At 42.9% G+C, this 21,914-nt stretch overlaps 1 protein-coding gene and 1 long non-coding RNA gene across 3 annotated transcripts in view; one reads left to right on the top strand and one right to left on the bottom strand.

The window, feature by feature from the left end:
• Positions 1-5,793: 5,793 nt before the first annotated feature.
• Positions 5,794-8,052, bottom strand: LOC138722922 (helix-loop-helix protein 13-like). Its single transcript, XM_069861752.1, has 2 exons — positions 7,584-8,052; positions 5,794-5,831 (listed from the first exon to the last, which is right to left on the bottom strand). The coding sequence occupies exons 1-2, from the start codon at positions 8,050-8,052 to the stop codon at positions 5,794-5,796; spliced, it is 507 nt and encodes a 168-aa protein (XP_069717853.1).
• An 8,640-nt stretch (positions 8,053-16,692) lies between these two features.
• LOC138722933 (uncharacterized) overlaps positions 16,693-21,914 on the top strand; it is a 45,890-nt gene continuing 40,668 nt past the window's right edge. For both annotated transcript variants that reach the window (XR_011337775.1, XR_011337774.1), the window contains exons 1-3: positions 16,693-17,621; positions 19,917-20,065; positions 20,453-20,672. This is a non-coding gene — a long non-coding RNA (uncharacterized lncRNA). The remainder of the gene's footprint in view (positions 17,622-19,916; positions 20,066-20,452; positions 20,673-21,914) is intronic.

The raw sequence follows: 21,914 nt of genomic DNA, 5'->3' as shown, positions 1-21,914 counted from the left end.
TGAAATGTGATAAAAACCACCAATGTGCAGTTGAGCTGTTGAGTCATGCCAGGAGATTTCTGCCTCTTAGGACCATTTCTTCCTTCATAACAAAATGTGCCACAACATTTTGCTGTTGAGGTCTAGCCTCCTTTCCAAACTCCCTGTCCCAACAATTTCAGAACAGTAGACCAGACGCGTGAAGAGCACATTACAAAGTGTCCCAGAAGTATGGGAGTGACTCTGTAAATTGTGGCTGTGGGTTACTGGAAGGAAGGCCAGCCTCACTAATTTTCAGATCTTGAACAACACAGGCCAAGTAGCTTGTTAATAATAAGACCTTCAGTAGCCAAGCTCTGGCAACACTTGAGAAGCAAATGAAGTTGTCCAATTACTTGACCAACCTTGTTCCAGGTGAAATATTAAAGCCCCTTTTCCATGCTGGCCTAGTAGGGCTTTTGGAAATGAATCTTGCTACTGTGGGTCTGTGGCAGAAAAAGGAAAAAGCAAGTTGTCCCTTCACCTCTAGGTCTGTCCTTTAAAGAAACTACCAATATCTTCTCAAAAAGAGCAAGACCTTTCTTTACAATAGGGATGTGATTTCTTTTGTTCCAGAGTTTCCAAGTTGATGAAGGAGAATCATGATGTATTGTTTCAGAAAGGGTCAGTAGTTTACTTCTGGAGGAAGAAAGGTACAACAAATCATTCTCACTTCTCTTGGCAAGGATCCTAGTGAGCTGGAAACAGGGACCAGATTTCAAATGAACAATTCTTCTGCTGTTGATGGACCCCTAGGCTAGTCTTCAGAGGCTGCAGTGCAAGGGTGCAGTTCTTCAGCACCTCCTGGCTTTCTTCCATAGGTTTGGCCATTGAATTTTTGATGGGAGGATCCCACTTCTTTTTTTTTAGAGGATAAGCAAAAAACAGAGCTGATCTGTGCTGCATTGCAAAGGAAGCAGAGAAGGAAAGACCAGGAAGGGGGAGCCTGACTCTCAAACCAAGATGGTAATTCAGACCTGCTTTGAAAGTCATTGTGTTCCTTTCAGAGCATTCTGGTGGAACTGAGGAGCCTTGCATAGGTCTCCATCTTCATAATGTCATCTTAAAATGTTGGCCTCCACTAGGGTGTAACCGACAGTGTATAAGCCGCAGTATGATTAAGTTTTATGTGTGTGTGTGTATAAGAGAATGTATATAATATATAGGAACTGTGTAGTTGTTCCTGGAATAAAATTTCAGGATTCAGGAGGTGAGATGAAGAATCAGAAAAATAAGGGTAAAAATCAGAAGTACTTCCCTGGCAGAGAACCGCACTGTGCTGTCAATCAGGACTGTTGACAGGAGTCCAGAAAACTGGGCAATCTGCTGTCAAGCATGGCATAGGGAATGAGCCAGAACTGGCAGGAGGGAAGATAGGGGGACATGGAGCATCTCTGCACGCAGCAGTTACCCTGGATTGATGTAGAGTGTAAATGTAATGCACAGAAATCATTGTCCCCCTGGGACTTTCTGCCTTATAGTCCACTTCCAGGAGTTCAGTCACAAAAAGGAAGGTTTACTTAAGAACAAATGTGCCTTGATCTGGAACTATATTCAGGAATGTCTGCCCTCAAAAAAAAAAATCTCTGAAGAGCCAATTTGCCATTGTCCTATCCAGCAGTTAGAAGTCCGTGGCACTGGTGTGGCTTCCTTCAGCCACAGAGAGCTGATAACCTCTTCATTTGCTTTTATTCATCTTAAATGAATGGGATCATCAGAGAGGATGAAATAGAGACTGATCTGATGGCATGATATAGTAACCATTTTAACAACCATTTGTATCTACACGACTTAACAAGACATCATCCAAGAGGCATTCTTTGGACTTGTGTGTCAGCTGTAACAGCCTGTCAGGCTCCAGATAGCATGTGGGTTGTCCCCTCCGGCCAGCATAAATCAAATGTGGTTCCACCGAAGGCAATGGAACGACACCGGCGTCAAAGCAGAGTGTGCGTGAGGAGAAACAGCTTCATCACTTTTAATGGTGGCAATAAATGTATTGACTCCTACTTACTGATTCAAGAGCCCAGGATTACAGTTTTAACTCCCGAAAGGAACATTTTCATTTCTGGTTTTGACTTCAACCCAAACCCCAATCCTTACATATCCTGCTGCAGGATTTATTTGCTACAGTTTTTCCAAGCTCAGAGTCATCATCAAATTCCAGCAGCCTGTTCCTCAAAGTCATGCCTTGTGGAATGATTCCTTGACAGCAGCAATGATAGACCAGAGCGCCTCTGCAGTAAAGCATTTTGCAGAGCTTGCCAGCCTGTAGACCACAGGCCAGCTGTGCTCAAATAGCTGGTAAGTCCCCCAGGAGCTCCGTGGTGGTGTTGGTGGAACTGGGCTGCAGAAAGCTCAGAAGATATCTCTGCCTTTGCTGGCATTGCTGCTTGAGCATACATCAGTGGTGAGTGTCTGCATCCCAGAGGACTTCAGGTTTAGCTTCTTTCCTTATCAGGAGTCACCACATTGAGGTGAATCCCTTTGTTCCAGAACTGTTCCTGTTTTTGTCATCAGGATACTTTTGATACTAATGTAGTCTCCATATTAGTTGTCCATCCATGGCAAGCAGTGCATGGACCTGAGAGGTTGACTGACACTACTTTTATACGCGTGTGCTTTCGTGCTCCTACTGCACACGCCCAGCCTGCTTCAGTAGTTCAGACACAATGGACTAGATGGTTTCATTTCTTTTGGCTCCCAGCGAGATGCCTGGGGATTCTGAACCCAAGAGCCGTCACTGTTATCCTCTAACACTTGTGTCACCCTTAGTGACACAGAGGATCAGCATTGTTAGAGCAGGTGGGAGGGAGTGTGCCAGGGTGGCTTATTCATGGTTAGTGCCCTGTCCTCCTTTACAAAGGGTCAAGCAGTCCTGCTTGGAAAGAGGTGGAATAGCCTGCTTTTATTTGCCTCTCTCCTATTACTTAAGAGCTAAGAGTTTGAATTCACGGTTTTGTATTCCCTACTCTTTGAGCTACTTTAAGGTGCATCATCCCCAGAGCACTGTCCTCTTCTTAGGTGTCCTTATGTGTACTTTTCTAGGAAAGAAACAGCCTCCTGCTTTTGTCTTCCTGCCAGGCAAACCCAGACCGTATTATTTTCTCACAGTTCCCATGTGTGAGGTATTGTCCAAGAGCACTCAGTAAAGCATTTGTGGCCTTGGAGGGGCTATCAGGTAAACAAAGGAGCAAGAGGAGAGTGGATCAGCACATCGGTGACATGCTCCAAGTCACACAGATAAGGCAGAAACAGGAACCTCAGCCACGTTCCTTGATTTCCCAGCCAGGTCTGTGTATGCAGGACTGTCAGGGCTTAGTCCCAGCCTGGCTAAATTTGACTGCTAAAACCACTATGCAGTTGAGCTCCCAAATCCCTTTCCCCCTCACCCCCAGGCAAAGGGAAACGAGGAAAAAGACTTGCAGATTTGAAGCTAAATCTAGAGCTTTAATGAAATGACAACAATAATGATGATGAAATAATTAGAAAGTAATAAAATACCTACAAATATATGAGATCATGTCCCTAGTCCTCAATGACTCTACATCACCACAAATACTACAGAGCAGACGTAAAGAAATGGGTCCATGACCAGGAGGGAGCTGGGCTCAGGAACTGGATTCGGGAATACACAGGTCTGGGATCAGGAGCAACAGACAGATGAGGTCCTCACTGGACATCAGCCATTGCAAAAGAGGGATTAGATCCTCATGGTCTCTCAATTTTTATACCAAGTAGGACATGTATGGGATGGAATACATTGTTGGTTAGTTTGGGGTTACCTGTCCTGTCTGCCCCTCCCTGTAGGTGCAGCCCTTTCTCACCAGCCTTGGTTACTATAGGAATAAGTAGAAGCATTGGCCTTTTTGCATGCCAGTGCCCTGTGTTATCACTTTAAGAACACTGTCTCAAAAACATGCAGTTAGCTTTCAGAGAATGAAGTTACTTAGAACTTTGTTAGTCACAAAACTGACTCTAATTTAGCTCAAACCACAGCAAGGACCTGCTGCATTTCTAACAAAGGAGAGTGAGAGATTTGGGGGAAAAAAAATGATCTTCTATTTTAGAGATTGTAGAGCTATATATCATTTACTTATTTAAGTAGATATTGTTGTGGTGGATTTTTTGTTTAGATTTTTTAAACAAAAATGAGCAGAGAAGTAGGTAAAATTTGAAAATTGCATTTTCAGGTTTGTTTTTTTTGTTTTAAGTTATCACATTTTCAGGCACTGTCTCCTTTAAAAACTCACCCAAACATCTTAAGTGGGTGAAAAAACAAAGAGAGCCAGAAGTTTGAGGTGAAGTGTCTTATTCCAAGTTGATTAAAACACATTGTTGCATCTGAGTCAAAACTATCCCTTCTGTTTTGACAGAAAGATTCAAAAGGTAAAAAGATTCTTTTCAGTTTTCCCCTCAAAGGCGCCTATTCATTTTCACTTCTGCTCAAAGCTGTCAGAGCTCAACCACAGCAATCTTTGACCTGGTTTTGCTTAGAGAAGAACTAGTCAATACGTCAAAATAAATAGATTCTCTTTTATCTAGATCTAGCATCCTACCTGCTAAGAAATGCCATGATCAAGTACATTAAGACAGAAGGGTTTGAGATCTCGAAGTGCACTAGCAGGGAGCTACGCAGGTGTGCAAGATGTACAATGGCTCTTCTTTACCAAACTGTTGATTGAGAGCCCCTACAGTATAGGACTGGTAGGAAAAAAATGCATTCAATAGGCAAACACAACATTAACTTCAGGATGCGCTCAGGTTTTACAAGATAATTATAAAATAAAATGGGATAAAAGCTATAGGCTGTTCTTAATGGTTCCATTTTTGCTAATCTTAAAACCTTTATTATTACCATGATCTGAGAAATAGGATGGCTCTTCTGCAGAAACACCTCTTTGGTAATTGCTTACCAAGCATGAACATGCTGCTTCTCCACTCTGTTTTGTTGCAGGGAGACTGTGAGTGACATTTTGTGTTGGAAGAGTATATCACCCTTCCCAATGGCTGGGAAGGTCACTGGCATTTGTGCAAAAAAAATCATAATCTTGAAACATTACTGTAAAAATGTCAAAAGCCAGCTGCTGTCTTTGCATGAGCATCTAGGTTGACATGTGTGAGGATCGTAGAGGAGATGGTGCCTAAGTGCTTACAGTTACCAGACTTCTCATACCAAAATGCCTTGGACTCAGACCTCTCAAATTGGTTGTGTTGGGAGGGAGACATGAAATTTTGGAGAGGCACACTGACAGAAAGACTTCTGTCCCATCCCCTGAGAACCGTGCCTTTCAGATTCTTCATTCTCTAAGTCACTACTGACTTTTACTGTTATGGCCCTGGACATATTAAGACAAGCAATGGGTTACAACAGGTGGTGCTTAATTTTTCCTTGTGATCAGGGTTAGGTTTTCCCATTGTCTGGAAATGTGATTTGGATATAGTTTTCATTCAATACAAGAGAAAATGTTGGTGTTGCTACTGTAGTGACACTAGGTTTTAATCTGTTTTGTTATTTTCAGGCAAGAGCAGTCCATAAGCGTGTGAGAAACTAGAAAAAGGAGAAGCAGAAGGTCCTACATGAAATAGCATGAAGAAACACCAAAAGAGGTTGGATGCCGGACACATGGAGAGAAATCAATCTGTGACAATAAGGAACATTGTAAGTGCTGTGCTTTTTCTTGCAGTGGTGAGAATTTAACAGCCGGTGCCCAGCAGTCAGATCATCAGGTATTGCAATATGATCCTTTTAAAGATCTTTGTTTTGTGTGCCACTTAATCCCATTTTACCCAAGACAGACGGGCTGTCAGATCTGCACAGAAAAAAAAAAAAAGGAAGAAAGGAAAACAAAGTAAAGATATACCACATGAATTTAAAAACATTTAAATTAGAAATTAGCATTTAAGAAGTCAAGTACTCGGCCTCTCCAGAAAAGCAGCCTCACTCACTTAGATCTTTACAAGTGGAGCTCTTCAGAAATACTAGTTAACTACAAGCCTGTCAAAAGAGGTGACGCCTATGAAAGCAAATTCTGTTGTTTCAAAACCTGTTTATCTATTAAAGGTGGAGGCAGCTGGAAAATAAAATATAAATGTTCTCAGTACTCAAGAGAGTTGTGATCAGGGGCGTATCTGATTCACTTGCCCTCTCATGTACCCAATGGAAATTAATCGGAAAGGAGAAAAGATTTAATTAGCTTCTCCTTTAAAGAAACTGATTGCTTTCTCCCTGCAGCGCTGTCTGTTTGACACTTCCCTGTGAAATGAGAAGGGAATATTCTTTTGCAATCACTTCTCACTTCCTATGCTGCACTTTTTGAAGGCTGATATGCTTCAAGTCTCATTTCCAAAAAGTGACAAAATCCAAAAGAACTTCTACTGCAAGGAGATGGGATTTGAAAGGGGGTTAATTAACTTACAATGCAAAGTGCCAAGGACTGCTGAAAATCCCACTCTGCTCCTCCCTGCACTACTAAGCAATGCAAGACCTGTTGCTTTCCATCTGAGACCTCAGGCCCTGTGTCGGGTACCTTGATTATTTCCCATCTCCACTATACAATAGGTTGATGAAGCAACATATTCTGGTGGAAGAAAGCACAAAGTTCAATCCTCCAGAAGTCAGGTTTAAGTAAAAGCCAGAGAGAAAACCAAATAATACACCTTCACTTGAGAATATAAATAATTACATAAAGTGTAATTTGCAAATAGGCATTCGTTCCCCTATACTTTGAAACAAACCTAAAATTGGAGTGCACAGTCTTGCATATCCTGGTTCTTAGTGTTAAACTGTAATATCGCTGAGAACCTTTGGTTACTTGAACCTACATATTTTAAGAAATAAAATTCTGTCTGTATTCAAAGACAGGTGTTTTTCTCAGTCAGATACAAGCAAAGGAAAACTGGTAAAGGAAGTAAAGAAAAGCTCTACATGCTCCATCAGCTTGCACTAAAAAAGAACAACTTTACAGATTAAAAAAAATCTAGAATACACACTGAGAATAAACAAATTATTTAATCTTATTTGTAAGGGGAATCATAGAATTATAGAATCATAGAATGGTTTGGGACAGAAGGGATCCTAAAGCCCATCCACTTCCAACCACTCTGCTGTGGACAGGGACACCTTCCACTGTATCAGGTTGCTCAAAGCCCCATCCAACCTGGTCTTGAACACCTCCAGGGCTGGGGCACCCGCTATGTCTCTGGGCAACCTCTGCCAGTGTCTCACCACCCTTACAGTAAAAATATTCTTCCTAATATCCAATCTAAATCTGCCCTTTTTCAGCTTAAAACCACTGCCCCTCATCCTATCCCTGCCCTCCCTGAATTATTTGTATGATCTTAGTAAGCTGGTTTTTGGATTGCTTGTTTTTAAGAAAAGGTTCCTTAAAAGAAAATTAGAAGAAAACGTTGCATTATTTTTTTTTAACTGTTAAATGACTTAGCTACTATTTTTCGAAGGCAAGTCATGTGTTGTCAGAGCCATTTGAATATGACAGGTGGATGATAAAAAGCAATCAGACTAATTCACTCCCACTAGCAAAAAAAGCCCTTCACTCACTCACCACTTGTATTCCAGGTTGCCTGCTGCTGACTTTGCAAACCATTCTTCAGGCATTGCTCCACATAGGACTTGGGATCGCACCCAGAGAGGAGGATGTCACCAAGGAGCGCAATGTAGGCGATGGCCAACCGGAGCGTGTCGATCTTGGAGAGGCGCTTCTCGTACGGGAAGGTTGGTACGCGGCACCTGAGCTGGTCGAAGGCCGAGTTGATGTTGAGCATCCTCTTCCTCTCGCGGACGTTGGCCGCGTGGCGCTGGGGCGGGGGCCCTGGGGAGGGGGGCATGGAGCTGTCCACTTCAGCACCCCCCCCCTGCGGGGCTGCGGGGACTGGCCAAGGGGGCAGCGGGGCAGCCAAGGGGGAGCAGTCCAGGAGGAGGTGGTCCAGCTGACTGCTGAAATCAGCCTGGTCCCAGAAGAGAAATTCAGGCATGGAATCCTCCAGCTCGAAGCTGCCACAAAGTTCCTCCATCCTCCGTACCGGTCTGAAGGGAGCAAAGGGAAATATTTGCAACTTTTAGACTAAACAGCTTATCAGGAAAAACAGAATCACCGAATGGTTTGGGTTGGAAGGGACCTTAAAGACCATCCAGATCCAAACCCCCTGCCGTAAGCAGGGACACTTCCCACTGGACCAGGCTGCTCAGGGCCCCTCTGCCCTGTCCTTGAACACTTCAAGGGAGAGGGCATCCACAACATGCCCTGGCAACCTGGGCCAGTGCCTCACCACCCTGATTGTGAAGAATTTCTTCCTAATGCCCTAGTCTAAATCTTCTCCCCTTCAATTTAAATCCATTCCTCCTCATCCTGTCACTACATGGCCTTGTAAAAAAATCCCTTCCCAGCTTTCTTGTAGGCCCCCTTCAGGTGCTGGAAGGCTGCTATAAGGTCTCCTCAGCGCCTTCTCTTCTCCAGGCTGAGATTCTTATTTCATTAATACCCTCTCTCACCGTAAAAAGAGGAAAAGTCTTGCTTGTGTCCTTGAGGAAGACTATTGTGAAAGTTTCCCCAGTTGCAAATCCAAGTGGGAGTCATGGTTTAAATACTTCATGGCTCCTCAGCAAGAGAATGATCCTATTCTTCTCTGCTCAAACCCAATTAGTACACGTGCCTCTCTTTTTTAATAGCTGTTGACTGTGAAACAATATGAATGAATGTAATGATAGAATGAATTTTCTATTGACTTTCTCCAGGAAAACCCATTGAAGCACTTATTGAGTTCTTCCACAAGCTCAGTCTCTCCACTTGCTATTTAGAGTAGGATTCACATAGGGATTTTGTTGTTATTGCTGTTGGTTTTGGTTAAGAGTGGCTGGAGTAAAGAAACAAAATACAGTCCTTTATGTTTTTGGCAAAGTGTTAATAGTCCCACATTCTCCTGTGCCTGGACAAACAAAATGCTATTATAATGCTGTCAGAAGCACATGATTCTGCCCTCTTTAACAGAAGAAGCTAGTGGCATCTTCTGTACTTCTAGCAAGAGAATGATTGGGATAAAGATGTGGGATGTGCTGCTGTGTTTAATTAGAACACAGCGGTACCTCATACTAAGTAGGCCAATATTACTTTGTTTGGTCACTGCAATTTTTTATTCACACTTAAATTACACATTTGTGGGCAATACGGAAATTCAGTGCACACCTCAGACCACCCTAAGCAGTGGAAATTAACTGCAGCTGTAAAAAACAAATGGGTGTAAAAAAATGGGTGCAGTCCTAGAATGACTGACCAGATGGGTCACATCTTGGGAAATGCTGGAAACTGGGAGAGTGACAGGTGTCCAGCATCCTTGTGATGCTGGATGAATGGGGTGGAAGGTGTTAAGTATCACCAGAACTTTAAAGCAAATGCATGATATAAGTGGGTGCTTCAGTCTCTTTGATTTCCACGATAGTTAAGCCAACCTTTAAATTCATTCAGAAACAGTTTATGTGATATTTTGAGGCTTTAAATGAATGTAATGGAAACATGTTTTAAGTTAGAGAAAGCCTAAATGTTTTCTTGAAGCATGTTGTAAAGAACTTCTATCATGTTATTTAATCAAATGCCTGACTTCATGTGCAGACTCATGTCCTGCTGCTGTGTGAAGTTTCAAGAGATGTCTACTGATAAGTTTATGATCCACAGACAGCTTCCTGACAGGACAGCTGAAAGCACAGACCTCAATAGCTTCAGATAAAGAGCCAGAGAACAGAAAATGACCTGCATTTTCAATGGATCCAAACAGATGGTCAGGCCCTCCATCTAACAATGACTTAGAACACATTCCTGGTAGCTTCACCCTGTGAACAGAAGGATTTATTTTAAGAGAAGGTTTAGGCTATTAATCGCACTTCTTAGTAATCTGGGGTTTTGCCCTGTGGCAATTCTACCTGCTCCAGGAACTTTAAGGCAAGAGAAAACAGGCTGCAGGAAAGATTGTTGTGAAGAGTAAATGTGAGAGGATTACAGTGTATGAAATACTAGGACTATTTTTTATTCTTATTGTCCAGATTGAACAAGAAACCTTTATCTGTAAATCTGCTTGGCAAAGGAAAATACCAAGTGAGAAAATGTAGTGCAAATAGCAATCAAATAATGACAACGTGTCTTGCTTTCTCTGGTCAGCTCAGGGCACAAATTTTGTACTGGTTTTGTACAAAATAAATAATTTGTCGTGATACCAACACACCCAACAACGAAATACTAGTGTTGTGAAAGTCTGCAGTGATGGACAGTTTGTGCTCCAGGTGAATCCCAAAAAGGAACAAGGAGACTGGTTACAGGGCAGGAGATGATGCAGGACGGTCAAAAAGAATTCCACAGTCACACATGGCAGAGCTGAGACTTGAATTTAGGCCAATGACTGTGGAGTTCATTCTGCAATGGTTTCTTTAAGAACATATCGCTGTATTTCCTAGTGTCATGTACAAGAAGTACTCCCAAATGAAAGAAACTTATTACAGTCCCCATGCTTGGCAGTGGGGCTGCATGTTGTATCCCATCAGATCAAGCAGATTTGGACTCAGCTATGCAGAAAACAGGCCCAGAAAAGCCTTCCTGACTAAACTCCCTATCTCTGCGTGCTGCACCACTGCTACCCAAAACACCTCTGAATCCCTGCTGCTGTATTGTTGGCCTCCTGCGCTTGCTTTGCAGTTCCCAGATTTCAGATTTTCTTTTAGATGCCCCTAAGGCTTCCTTATCACTGTTTAACTGAGCACTTGGTAGTGCTGATTTGGCCACCTTATGCACAAACACAAGACATTTGAAAATACTGAAATCAGCAAGAGAAGAGCAGGTCTTCTGAACAGGGCTCTGGAGGAGTCAGTTGTCCACTGGGAGCAATGGGCAGAGACAAAGCTGCTCAGCAAATAACATCATTAGTTTTATGTTCTGGGTTCCTCTTTCTCAGCAGATGCTTCTTCAGTGCCTAATGTTCCCTTCCAGATCCATCACTGCTAATAGTGTTGCCTGGGGATATGTCTGGCTCCGCAGACGGAGAGCAGATGTTCCAACAAGTCTACTTTTAGTGTGTTCAAGGGGAATTTGGCTCTTTTGGAGAGACTCTGGACAAAGCAGAAGGGGGAAGGGGAGGGGAAAAGAGAGAGAAAAGCAAGAAAAGATTTCCCCTTAGCAAGACAGCTATGAGAGAGGTCAAGTCTCAGGAGAGAAGCTTGAGATTCCCATCCCTCCTGTGAACCAACTGCCCTTGCCACAACTTCAGACCTGTTACACTCCTGGTGTTTCTACAACTCAGCTCAATAGGGAGGAATGGAGTGTACAACTAATTGGGCTGATTCTCCACCTGTCTGGAAAATGTGGGTGAAGGAGTCCCCCACAGGGAATGAGGCAGCATAGGCACCACACTAAGTGGGCATTGTTGATTATGACATGTTGGTTACCTTTCAAGATCTATTCAACCACCATTTCCCCCAAAACCTCTTCTGACCCAGTGGGATCCAGAGATAACATTTGGCTGCCAGTCATTTTTAATCAGTAAGGTCTAAGGAGTCGGAAAATTTTTCCTAGGTTTATGTCTATGATAGGTAATGGAACCACAGGCATTTTGGATTGAATTCTTCTGAACCTAGATATCTACATCTCCCCTTTATTATTTTCCTTATTCATGCTGGGAACTACCTTCCTCAGTCCTTTCCTGCTTTCTCTGTCATCTAAATGAATCCACCCTGAGCAGACTCTGTGATTTTGCCTATTTCATAGAATTCTGGGTAAAAGGCTGCTTTCAGGGGATATTTCCAATGCAGTTTTTTATCATCCCAGTACTTTAGCATCTGAAAACTGTTACTCTGTACCCGTATCTCAAAGATAACAGGGTCTCCTGAGGTTATTTTGGACGTTATTTCCTATTCTTGTCCCATTGGTTTTATTTCAGCTTGGGGTACCTTCCCAATGACTTTTTTTTAGTGGAGTCAGCAAAGTATCCCAGTTCTGGCAAAATGGGGTTTTTTTCTTTATTTCTTTTTTTTCCTGGGAATTTAGTTTGAGCATATTTCCGTCATCTTTAATTGCTTAATAAACAGACTCAGTCCTTGGCCTGGACAAAGAACAGATGCAGAAAGGACCAGATGCCTTACTTGCAAGTCAGACACCTCTGAAGTACAAGAAGTCCATCATGTCATTGCTTTTAATCTAATGTTTTGCTGTGCAGCTGATCATCAGAGCTGGAAATTGGTTCCCAGATGAACAGAGAAGATCAGATGAAAGATGTCAAAAAACTTGAGGAATGCTTTATCCAGGTAGGAGAGTGCAGCTCTTGGTGGTGTGGCTCACTCAGCTTGTGTTAGTATAGTACAGCTACACAAAGGGATGTTAAGGACCTGAGCTGGCCTTGTATTTGGCTGGTTGATCTCCTTATAGCGACAGCAAAAGGGTGAACCTGCACGCTCCCATGACTTCTTTTGAGCTAGGTGGCATGCCTGGGATACTTGAACTACTGTTTGTGAAGTGCTGGGAGCAAGAAAAGTGCAAGTATTATCATTTAGCAGCAGAATGTGCTTCTTTTTAGCCTAAAACAATAGCACATGTAATGATGTAATGAAAACCAGAACAAGCATTTCCAGTGCAAGAGAATTTCAAAGGGATAATGACTATTTTTGAGATGCTCGAATAATTGTGAAATGAAACCTTCACAGCACAATCAGGATGTTGATCTTAAGTCAAAAAGGTAACAGGACCTTTATTATTCACAGGGTAGAAACATTAGATGTGAAAGTACGTAGAGGAAGGCACCAGTGAATATGCGTTCATATAACTTTGATTTACTTTGTTATTCGTATAACCTAGTCAAAGTCTTTGCTTTAAAATCTTTCATGTTTAAAAGTGAACACAATCATATTAACCTTTCCGCTGGGTGTTTGCAAAGTCAGAGAAAATTAATCCCAGTCTCTAGGAGAAGGAAGGTATTTTCTCTATTAAAAACACTTACTCATGGTTTCCCCCTTTTCACAGAGCTTTTTATGAGCTGGAGGATGACCTCTGGACTGTTACTGCAAGGTAATTCCTCATCCAAGTCACTTCAGTAGAGTCTGTGACTGTTTTAGTGAATGGTCGTCTTTGGGAGATGACATGTACATCAGCCTATGCTTAGCTGTAAAGTTTTGATCTGAAGGGGATGAAAGCGCTCATGGGAACTTCTGAAAGGAAAGTCGTATTTCTCATGCAGTGGCCTTAGGACGGCTGCTTGTGATGTATTTCACTGTCTTCTTCATCCATCTGAAACATACCCCTAGGAAGGTTAACATAGCGCTGCCTCCGGGGGTTACAGATAGTACCCATGAATAACCCTGTCTCCAGAACCAATGAGAAGTATCTCCAAGGATAGGAAGGACTATCATTTGTGTCACATCTAGGGCTGTCATTACTCACCTTATTTGTCTATCTCAAAGTAGTATTTTTGGATACCTTGATCCCCTTCATGGGTAAGTGCCATCTAGTTAGCATCAGAGCAGTGATTCAGTCAGTACTCAGCCAGTCAGGGGCTGAGAAAATCATTCTACCGCTTTCTTCTTGAGAAAGACGAGTTTCAACCCCTTTGCAAAACCATTGTAGAAACTGTGTTCTGCAAGGTGCAGAAGGGAGGGGCTGTCCATTCCTATTGACCAGCTGCCCTTTCTATGGGTACAAGCAATCTCAAATATATACCTTTTTTGTGGTCTTGAATTAATGAAAAAATATTAAAAGAAGACAACAAATTCTGTCTCTTATACCTGTGCTAAGGCTAATTTCTTTATTAGCCTTTCTCCTAGCAGATAGGAGAGACTCATGCTTGTGCAGCTCTGGCTTGCACCCCTGTCAGAAATCTCATGATGTTTCTCATTAATGTGTCATCTTTGTGGGATTCTCAAGCCTGAGGAACCCACTGTGCACCAGAGCAGAAAGCAGAGCCTGAAGTCCAAGCCAATGTGTCTGGTGACAGGGCTCTGGCGAGGCTGGTACCTGCTCCTCGCTTCCCCCCAGCCCCATTCCCTTCTTGCTTGCTGCACTTGTACTTTGGGTCTTTGGGACTTGTTAGTCATGCAGATGACACCTCATAAGCCTGTGTGGAGACCTTGAGTTCGAAAACAACATCACCCAGGCAGTTTTACAGAGTGATGTCTCTTTGACTGACAGCTGTTGCCACTTTATGGGATGCCAGAATGTGTTCATGCTATAAAGTAGGAACAATATCTTTGGAAAACCTCCACCAGTGTGAGATGCTTCAGCACTGCTCCCCACCCGGGTGTTGGTTCCTCCTGGCTCGTACCAACCATCTTAGATGTGCTCGTGATGCAGTTCAGTCCCTCATAGCCTTGGCTGATTCAGGCAGAAGCTAGGAAGCTTTGTCATGCCGTTGCTAAAGGTGCATTTGTTACTGATCAGGCTGTGTATGAAAACAAACCTGTCAGAAACTGCCACTTTGGGCAGTTTTCTCAGAAAAACGCACTTTGGCTCCACAGCCATTTCGGAGGACACACACTCATGACTGAGCATGCACAAAACCTGCTTCTAATAGAAAGCTGTCACACCATGTTATCACAATGCTGCACTGGAGAAGAGGTTTTGGGGTGGGTTTTTTTTTTGTTTGTTTGGTTTTTTTACAGTTGGTTGCTTTGTGTTGCAGAAATGTTTCTAAGAAATCAAGAGAGAAAAATCGGAAACCTGGGAGCACGTTTAAATGCCAACCATGTCAACAAGTTAGCCTGCAAGAGGAAACTCTCTCCTCAGTCCGCATGGGAACAAAGACAGTAGTAGATGAGGACAACCAAAGTACTGCGTGCTGCTGTACTCCATGGAAAATGCAAGGACCGAGTCTTAAAAAGCAAGTTTGGGACCACTTGGATGGGTTGTTAACTGAGCATGGTTGGTGAGGACACAGCTCTGCAGTTGGATCCAGCACCAGCACGCCCTGCCCTGGAGGTCTGGGAAGACCAGCATCATGGTCCCCTTCCAGGGATGCTGAGCTTGTGATGATCTCACTTCATTTTTTGGTGTTTCTTCATTTTTACTGCTAGCAGATGATTGCTGGGTCAAAGAAAGAAGCCGATGGTCTCTGTATGAAAGATGTGCCTCACAGCAGTTAAGGAGGGAGCCCAGGGTCCTGGGGACAATTTGGATCAGATGAATCACCCTGAGTAAAAATATTTAATTCCACCATCTCCCATCCTTCCCTCCCTGCTCTGAATCAGTGATCTGCAGCGGCACTGCTTTCTGAGGCTGGTCTGTAGAAGAGCAAGGTCACTATTAAGGCACTGCATGAGAGTAAGAAGCAGTGGCAAACAAATGAGCATCAGATCAGAAGACCTGAGAGCCATTCCCAGTAGCACAAACACAGTCTCTCACAATTAAAAAAATTAATGCATTTATATTGTTGCAGTGGCTGCCAGTCATCCTGGGTACAGTCCCAAGTGTGAATTCCTGCTCTATGAATTCAGCATTAACAAGAAGCAAGTTTTCATAGGATTTAAAGCCAGAAGGGAATAATTAAGATCCTCTAGTCTGATTGCTGTGATAACACACGCCTTTGGTTGTTACCCAACAATTCTGGCCCCATGCCAGATGGGATCTTCTTGCTATAATTGGGTACTTTTTTTTTTTTTAAAGCATACATCCAATCTTGACTCAAAGTCCCCAAGTGACAGACCACCAAAGGATCTACAAATGTTAGCAGGTCATTTGCTAAACCCATGCATCTGATTTCCTGGTTAAAGACCTTACCGTGCCTGTGTTTACTGCCCTGGGCAAAAATATTGGATTTGAAGCATGGCTTGGCACTTGGGGACAAACTAGCAAATCTCCTGGAGGCAGAGAGCAACGTCACCAGAAACAAAACCACTGGGAAGAGCCAAACCACAGGCAGGACCAGGGACACTGCTGAGCTTCACAGCAGGAGTCACAGGAACAAGCAAATGGAGACAGAGCAGGGAAGCACAGACCGGTGCTCTTTCCCCAGTGGGGCTCCTAATTCCCACTGCCTGTTATCTAGGGACCTGAGTGGGGAAGCTGCATAACAAAGTCATCTTGTACAGCTAACTTTAGCTACCTGTGAAGGAGATGTTGACACCTGAATTGGCTGAATTGACTCTCTTTACTGATGCTGGCAGGAAACTGGAAGCAGGCAATGAGGAGAATGAATTGCCTATGAATGGAAGGACACTTCTACACCAGCATCCAAGTGATTAATATTAGAGTGATCACATTCTCTTTGACATTCTCTAAGCTGGCATACAGACTTTTAAGCTGGGACTGTTTTGTTGCTCGAGTCCAGCAAGCCCACAAGCAAATCCAATTACTGAAGGTCTGGGCATGGGAGTTTCTGCAAATTCATGGCTCCTTCTACATACCATGTTCATCTCCTTTGTTGCCCAGATATTCAGGTTGCATGTCAAACCCATGATGAAAGAAGCCCTTACTTTTAAAATAGTTGCAACCTCGGTATGAACCAGCCACAACCCCAGGAGTCCCTAAATTGCAGGTTGTTGGGAGCCAGGGGAGTATGTCAGGGAAATTATTAGCTTACTGTTTCTATGAGGGTCCAGTACTGGCTACATCAAAGCCAGGAAAGTGTGGACTCCTGGCCAGACACAGTACGGCTACTCCAGTGAAACCAGTAGACAAGTATATGCTACTACCTAGCAGAACTGGTCAACTAGGTAATGACATTAGCTTAAAAAGCCTTCCTCTCTTTTCTATCTGAATGCATTTGTAGGAGGCTACTTGTCTTTAGATTCTGTTATTCCCACTAAAAAGAAAAAATAACATGGCTTTTCATGAAATCTTCTGCTTCCAGAACTTCATGCTAACAGGAGACTCTCAAGCACCAATAGCTTTTCATGGATGTTTGAGTCAGTCTTCAAGGAATGTGTTTGAAATTTCTAGCTATAGTGAGGAAGACATAAATGGGAAATCTCCTGAGAAACCAGTGTGCTCTGGCGAGTTCTGCTACTTCACAGTTCTAGGCAGCCAGAGAATTATGATGAGAGCAGCTCTTTGCAAACTCTGCCCCAACTGTCAGCTGGAACTGAGTTGCACAAGCCACTGACATGAGTAATAATGCATGGGAAGATGTTGCACGCCGCTTTCAGACCTCAAAGGCCATGCAGTTCATGCCATTCATGGGCAAAGGCTGGGTCCATTCCTTATTTTATCTGGAGAGCTACGTTTAATTGTGGCTGCTGCATGAAGACAAAAGCATGTGGCTGAGACGTTTGTGGGAGGTAGATCATGAAATGGTGCAGCTGTGGCTGGTGAATAGAGTGCTGCATCTCCCAGGGGGCTGGTTGGCAGTGTGCAGTTCCCCTAGAGAGTGTATCTATGTGCTATGTGTGAGCCATATAACATTCAGCTGTTATGGAGAACTTCTGAAACACGGAAGGTTATTTTAAAGGTGCAGCATGAAACTCTCATTTTCAGAAGGAGAAACCAAGGCACACCGTAGGTATCAGCTCAGGAGGTCAGCAAACCTGCTGCATGGAGGAAGGATTAAATCTCACCAGGCTCAGTCTCCTAGAAAACACCACTGTCCCAGCTCCAACAGCTGAGTTCTTTGTGAATGCCCAGAAGGTATGGACTGATTTCTGTCTTGCTCTTGTGCTCTGCATAATACATCTTTCCAGGAAAATGCCATTGATTTAAATTAATAAGCCCATTTTTAAACCTGTTTTGTGTGCGGGTCAAATAGCAGATACTTTTGATTAATGCAACATCAAGATATTGTAAAAAAAAAAATCACATGCCTCGGTGGGAAAAAGGTATAAAGGACAATCATTCAGTGCTGTTCAACATTCTGGGGAGGTGGGGAAGTGGTCAGACCTAAATAGAATGCCAAAGCCAATGCTTGCAATTGCCAAGGCATTAGCCAAAAGGAAAACACAACTCTGATTGCAGTAAAATCATGTATGAATCATGATGGGCCAAGAACAAGTTTGCTTTCTTTTCCCCCTCATTGAATAGATGATGATTAAAAGATAAATCATTCTTGGAGTCAAATCAAGTGATTGGATTAAAGTTTAGTTGAGTATTTAGAGACTGTTTGGGACACAATGGAAAGCTAATTGAAAACTTACATTTGTGAGACCCTTGAACTCTCCAGCTTTTAATAAAATACTACTGCTAAGTACACAACAGTTCCCTGTGGGAGAGATTCCTCTCCGCAAGTGCTTTTATTCCTCAGGTATGTGGGAAAAATGGTATTCATTTTCTCTACAAGTTCACCAAAGAGAAGTATGTTCATGATTGTAATTCAACTATTGTTCGTGGTGCAGTAACTTAATCTATTCAGCTCACTGAAAACCAGTGAAGCAAGACACAGAAAAGTCGCTTCTTTAAAAAAAAAAATTTTAAACACTTCGTTCTTTTAACTAGTCTTTGCTTTTCTGAGCAGCTGGTATTCCAGAGGGACTTGTTGCCTGCATTGGGCTGAAGTGACTCTGGATCCTTAAAAACTATGTAAAAATTCCTTCTGGATGTGCTGTAGTAGGAAATGCCATGCTTTATTTGTACTAATAATGTAATTGCGTTCTGGAATCACCCCCAGTTCTTAAGAAACATACCCAGGCTCCAGCTTCAAAGCACTGTCCTTTTTTGGTGGAAATACCAATGAAACCCACAAATAAAGAGAATAAGCTTCTCACTGTCCACACACCCATAGACACACAGAAATGAAAAACCTGGTTCATTTGGCCTCTGTGTAACCAAGCACGTGTATTTCTTGGTAGTCCTTAGCTTTGAAGCGAAGATGCAGAAGCTCTGCAGTCAGGTTCTTTTGCCTCCTGGCATCCTCAGATTCTTCATCTGACTTTCTACTGCCCTGCAGAGAGATTATCTTAGGTGGCAACAGGGTATATTGCAGCCACAGCCTCTGTGCTATAGGGCATTTTAAGACTGAAATATGACTTTCACAAAATCTACTCCTATTTAAGCTACTCCCAGCAGACCAGAGAAGCAAGGTTGTTCATTAGCCCTCACGATATGCTGGTCAGATGGGAACTCACACCATGCAAGTTTGTTTCTGGGGGAAGAAAAGGGACTGTCCTCAGTCATCACGACTGTGGGACATGGGCAGGCTGTTGAAATGGCTCATTGGTGCAAAAACAGGTGATGAATGAGTCCTAAGAGGAGCATGGTAAACTTGGCTTCTCCTCTGTGTGCAAGATTTTGTATTTCTCTGATTAGCTTGGCCTTTAGTACAGCTTTTCTGCAAAAGAATCTGTGCGTAGAGACCATAAGTGAAAAGCTTAAGTACAGAAGGTTTGGGGAGAGAATGAGAATACGTTATGCTTATTTCAGATGTTGACTATAAATTACTTTTCAGATTGATACAGATAAATCTAAGGTAAACCTGATCAGGTGGTTTAATAGGTGTGATCCCCCTGTGATAAGCATGATACTTAAAATCTGTGGGGTTTACTGTTGGTCCTAGTCCTGTAGTTCAGCCAGAAGCAATAGAGTATGACTAGAGAATCAAGTATGTTGCAAAACCAAAAATCCTAAAAAAATTCCCAATTCCCAAATCCAAAAATATGGTGTTTACTTTGTATGCCTTCCTGTTAGACAGTTCGGCTGCACAGGACTTCAGGAGGTCACGCGAGACCTCTTCTTTCCTTAGCGCATGACCAATGGCACCTTTTCAGTCGTAACAGATGTGTTACCTGTTCTTAGAGGCTGTCAGTGATTGCAGCCTCACTTAGTGCTTTCCCATCCTTACTAATAGAAGACACTTTTGAATGTTCAAACTGATTTTTCCCTTGCTTCCACTGGTCTATATGACTCCACAGTCTTCCCCTATGTTCTGTCTTCCTATTTGCCTTTTATTTAGTTGATGGGCTTTGTATGGTTCCCTTTAACTTTTCCACACAGATCACGCATCCTAGATCTCCTGCTGTTCCTTTGCCTGGGCTACATTTCAGACCAACAGTTCATGTAGTCACAGTGGAGTAAGATGGTATGAAGAGCAACCTCACTCCAGCGACTCTGGGCTCTACACGAACGGTCTCACCTTTACTAAGGTAAGCATGGGTACCTCTGTAGTACTTTGCTTTTTGTAGCTTGTCTATGCTGCTTGCAGACAACTGGGACAGAGTTTAATGTTTTGGGACTAATTCAAGCTACCAACCTGGGTTCAAAATCTGTTGAAGAGTTCTCCTCATTGCCTGACTACTGCCTCCCACTGACTTCAATGGAGCTTTCATTGAGTGCTCTTTAACATCAGTGCCTCATATTCATCAAACAAAATGACAATATTAAAATAGTCATAAAGCAAAGTTTTAATCGATGCCAATTACGTGCATTAAAATAGGAAGTTCACTGTAGTAGCATTGCTATATGGTTAACCCATGAAAACTAACCTAGCATTTGGGGTTTTTTCTTAACAGCTATAGCTTGGTTTTCATCAGAAAGCTTTATTATGACTTAGAATGATTAATGTGTTTGGGAGGACTGGGTAATAAGTCAACAGTCACAAGCTATAGGACACTTCTTGGTGGATTAGAAGAAGATGGGTCAGAAAAATGACTATGTTTCTATTCACTATCGCAGATTCTGAGCTGTTCTGTATCAGAGCTGAAGAATGTGGGATGGACACGGCACTGGAGGTGACGCTGTGTTTTGCTCAAGGTCAGTTGCATGCACATGACTTCTGTGTGTGGAGCTGTCAAGAACATGTTAGAATGAGGAACATTTTGAAGATGGAAGAACAGATGCTTTGGAGGTGATGATGGTGCTTGCATAGCATTGGGAAGAAGTGCGAAGGTTACATTTTGTGATGCCTGAGATGACATCCATGTGAATGAACATCCTTTAATTTGGGAAACCTCTGGTTTATACTGAATTCTGGTCCAAAGTACGATGGGCAGGTAAAATGATGTGAGATCATCTCAGCTTGCATGCGTCTATAGTAGGAAACTGAAACACTTTGTACCGATGTTGGCTGGGTGATGTGACAGGCTTAGTTATCACTCATTGGAATCAAAATGGTAGTCTGAGGAATCCTATGTCTTCCTCATAGAATGGCAGGGTATGATTTTACTGTGCCTGCTTCAGCCATGAGCAGATGTTCATTCTGCCTACCCTGAATCTTCTTGCTGCCAGAATCTCCCCTTGGCTCTGCCAGCAGAAGGTATGAATCATTGCTCTCAAACCTGTATCCCTGCAAAATCCGACAGTGGGAACAAACCAGAGTGAGTTTTGGTGTGCAGCCTCTCGCTTCATGCTTTCATTTCAGCATCCATCAGGTTTATTTAGTGGAATAGATACCCTGGATAAAGAAGTAGTTGATCTGAGGGTAGAATATTTGAACTGGCTATGCTCATAGTATCTAAACACTGCCTTACATGGGAAAAATGCTTTGCTTTTCCCTGTTGTTGTGGGGAAATGAAGAGTTGAGGGGGGCTTTGATCTAGTCTTGAACAAAAAGGCAACTAACCCACTTTCTTCAAAATGGCCAGCATTTTCTGAGTTTGGAGAGCACCTCCTGGTGCTCTGATACAGCAAGCTGAAAGTGGACTGAGATGCAGCAACTCTGTGTAACAGCCAAAGCTGGGAGCAGCTTCGAAGTTTCCTGTGTTTGAGGCCATGGTACCTCACAGTGTGGTATTTTATCAAATAACTTGTAGGTCTCTTTTCACTCTTACTGCTGGATTTTGTGAGCTAGGCTCCCTGGGTGCCTTGGCTAGGACTGCTGTTTCTATTGCATGTCGTAAGAAGGGTATTCGTGATTTCAGGCTCTCCTCCCCTTATGGATCTCTCATCTCCTCTACTTTAATGAAAGTAACAATAATTATAACAATAAGATTATATGCATTATTCTAAGGCCTGTACTGAGTCGTAAGCCAGGAGCCTTTGTGTCCCCCCTGAGAA

The sequence above is a fragment of the Phaenicophaeus curvirostris genome, chromosome 7, assembly GCF_032191515.1.
Source record: "Phaenicophaeus curvirostris isolate KB17595 chromosome 7, BPBGC_Pcur_1.0, whole genome shotgun sequence".
NCBI classification, from domain to species: Eukaryota; Metazoa; Chordata; class Aves; order Cuculiformes; family Cuculidae; genus Phaenicophaeus; species Phaenicophaeus curvirostris.
Note: the sequence above shows the minus strand (reverse complement) of the source record. Positions and strands in the feature narration are given on the sequence as shown.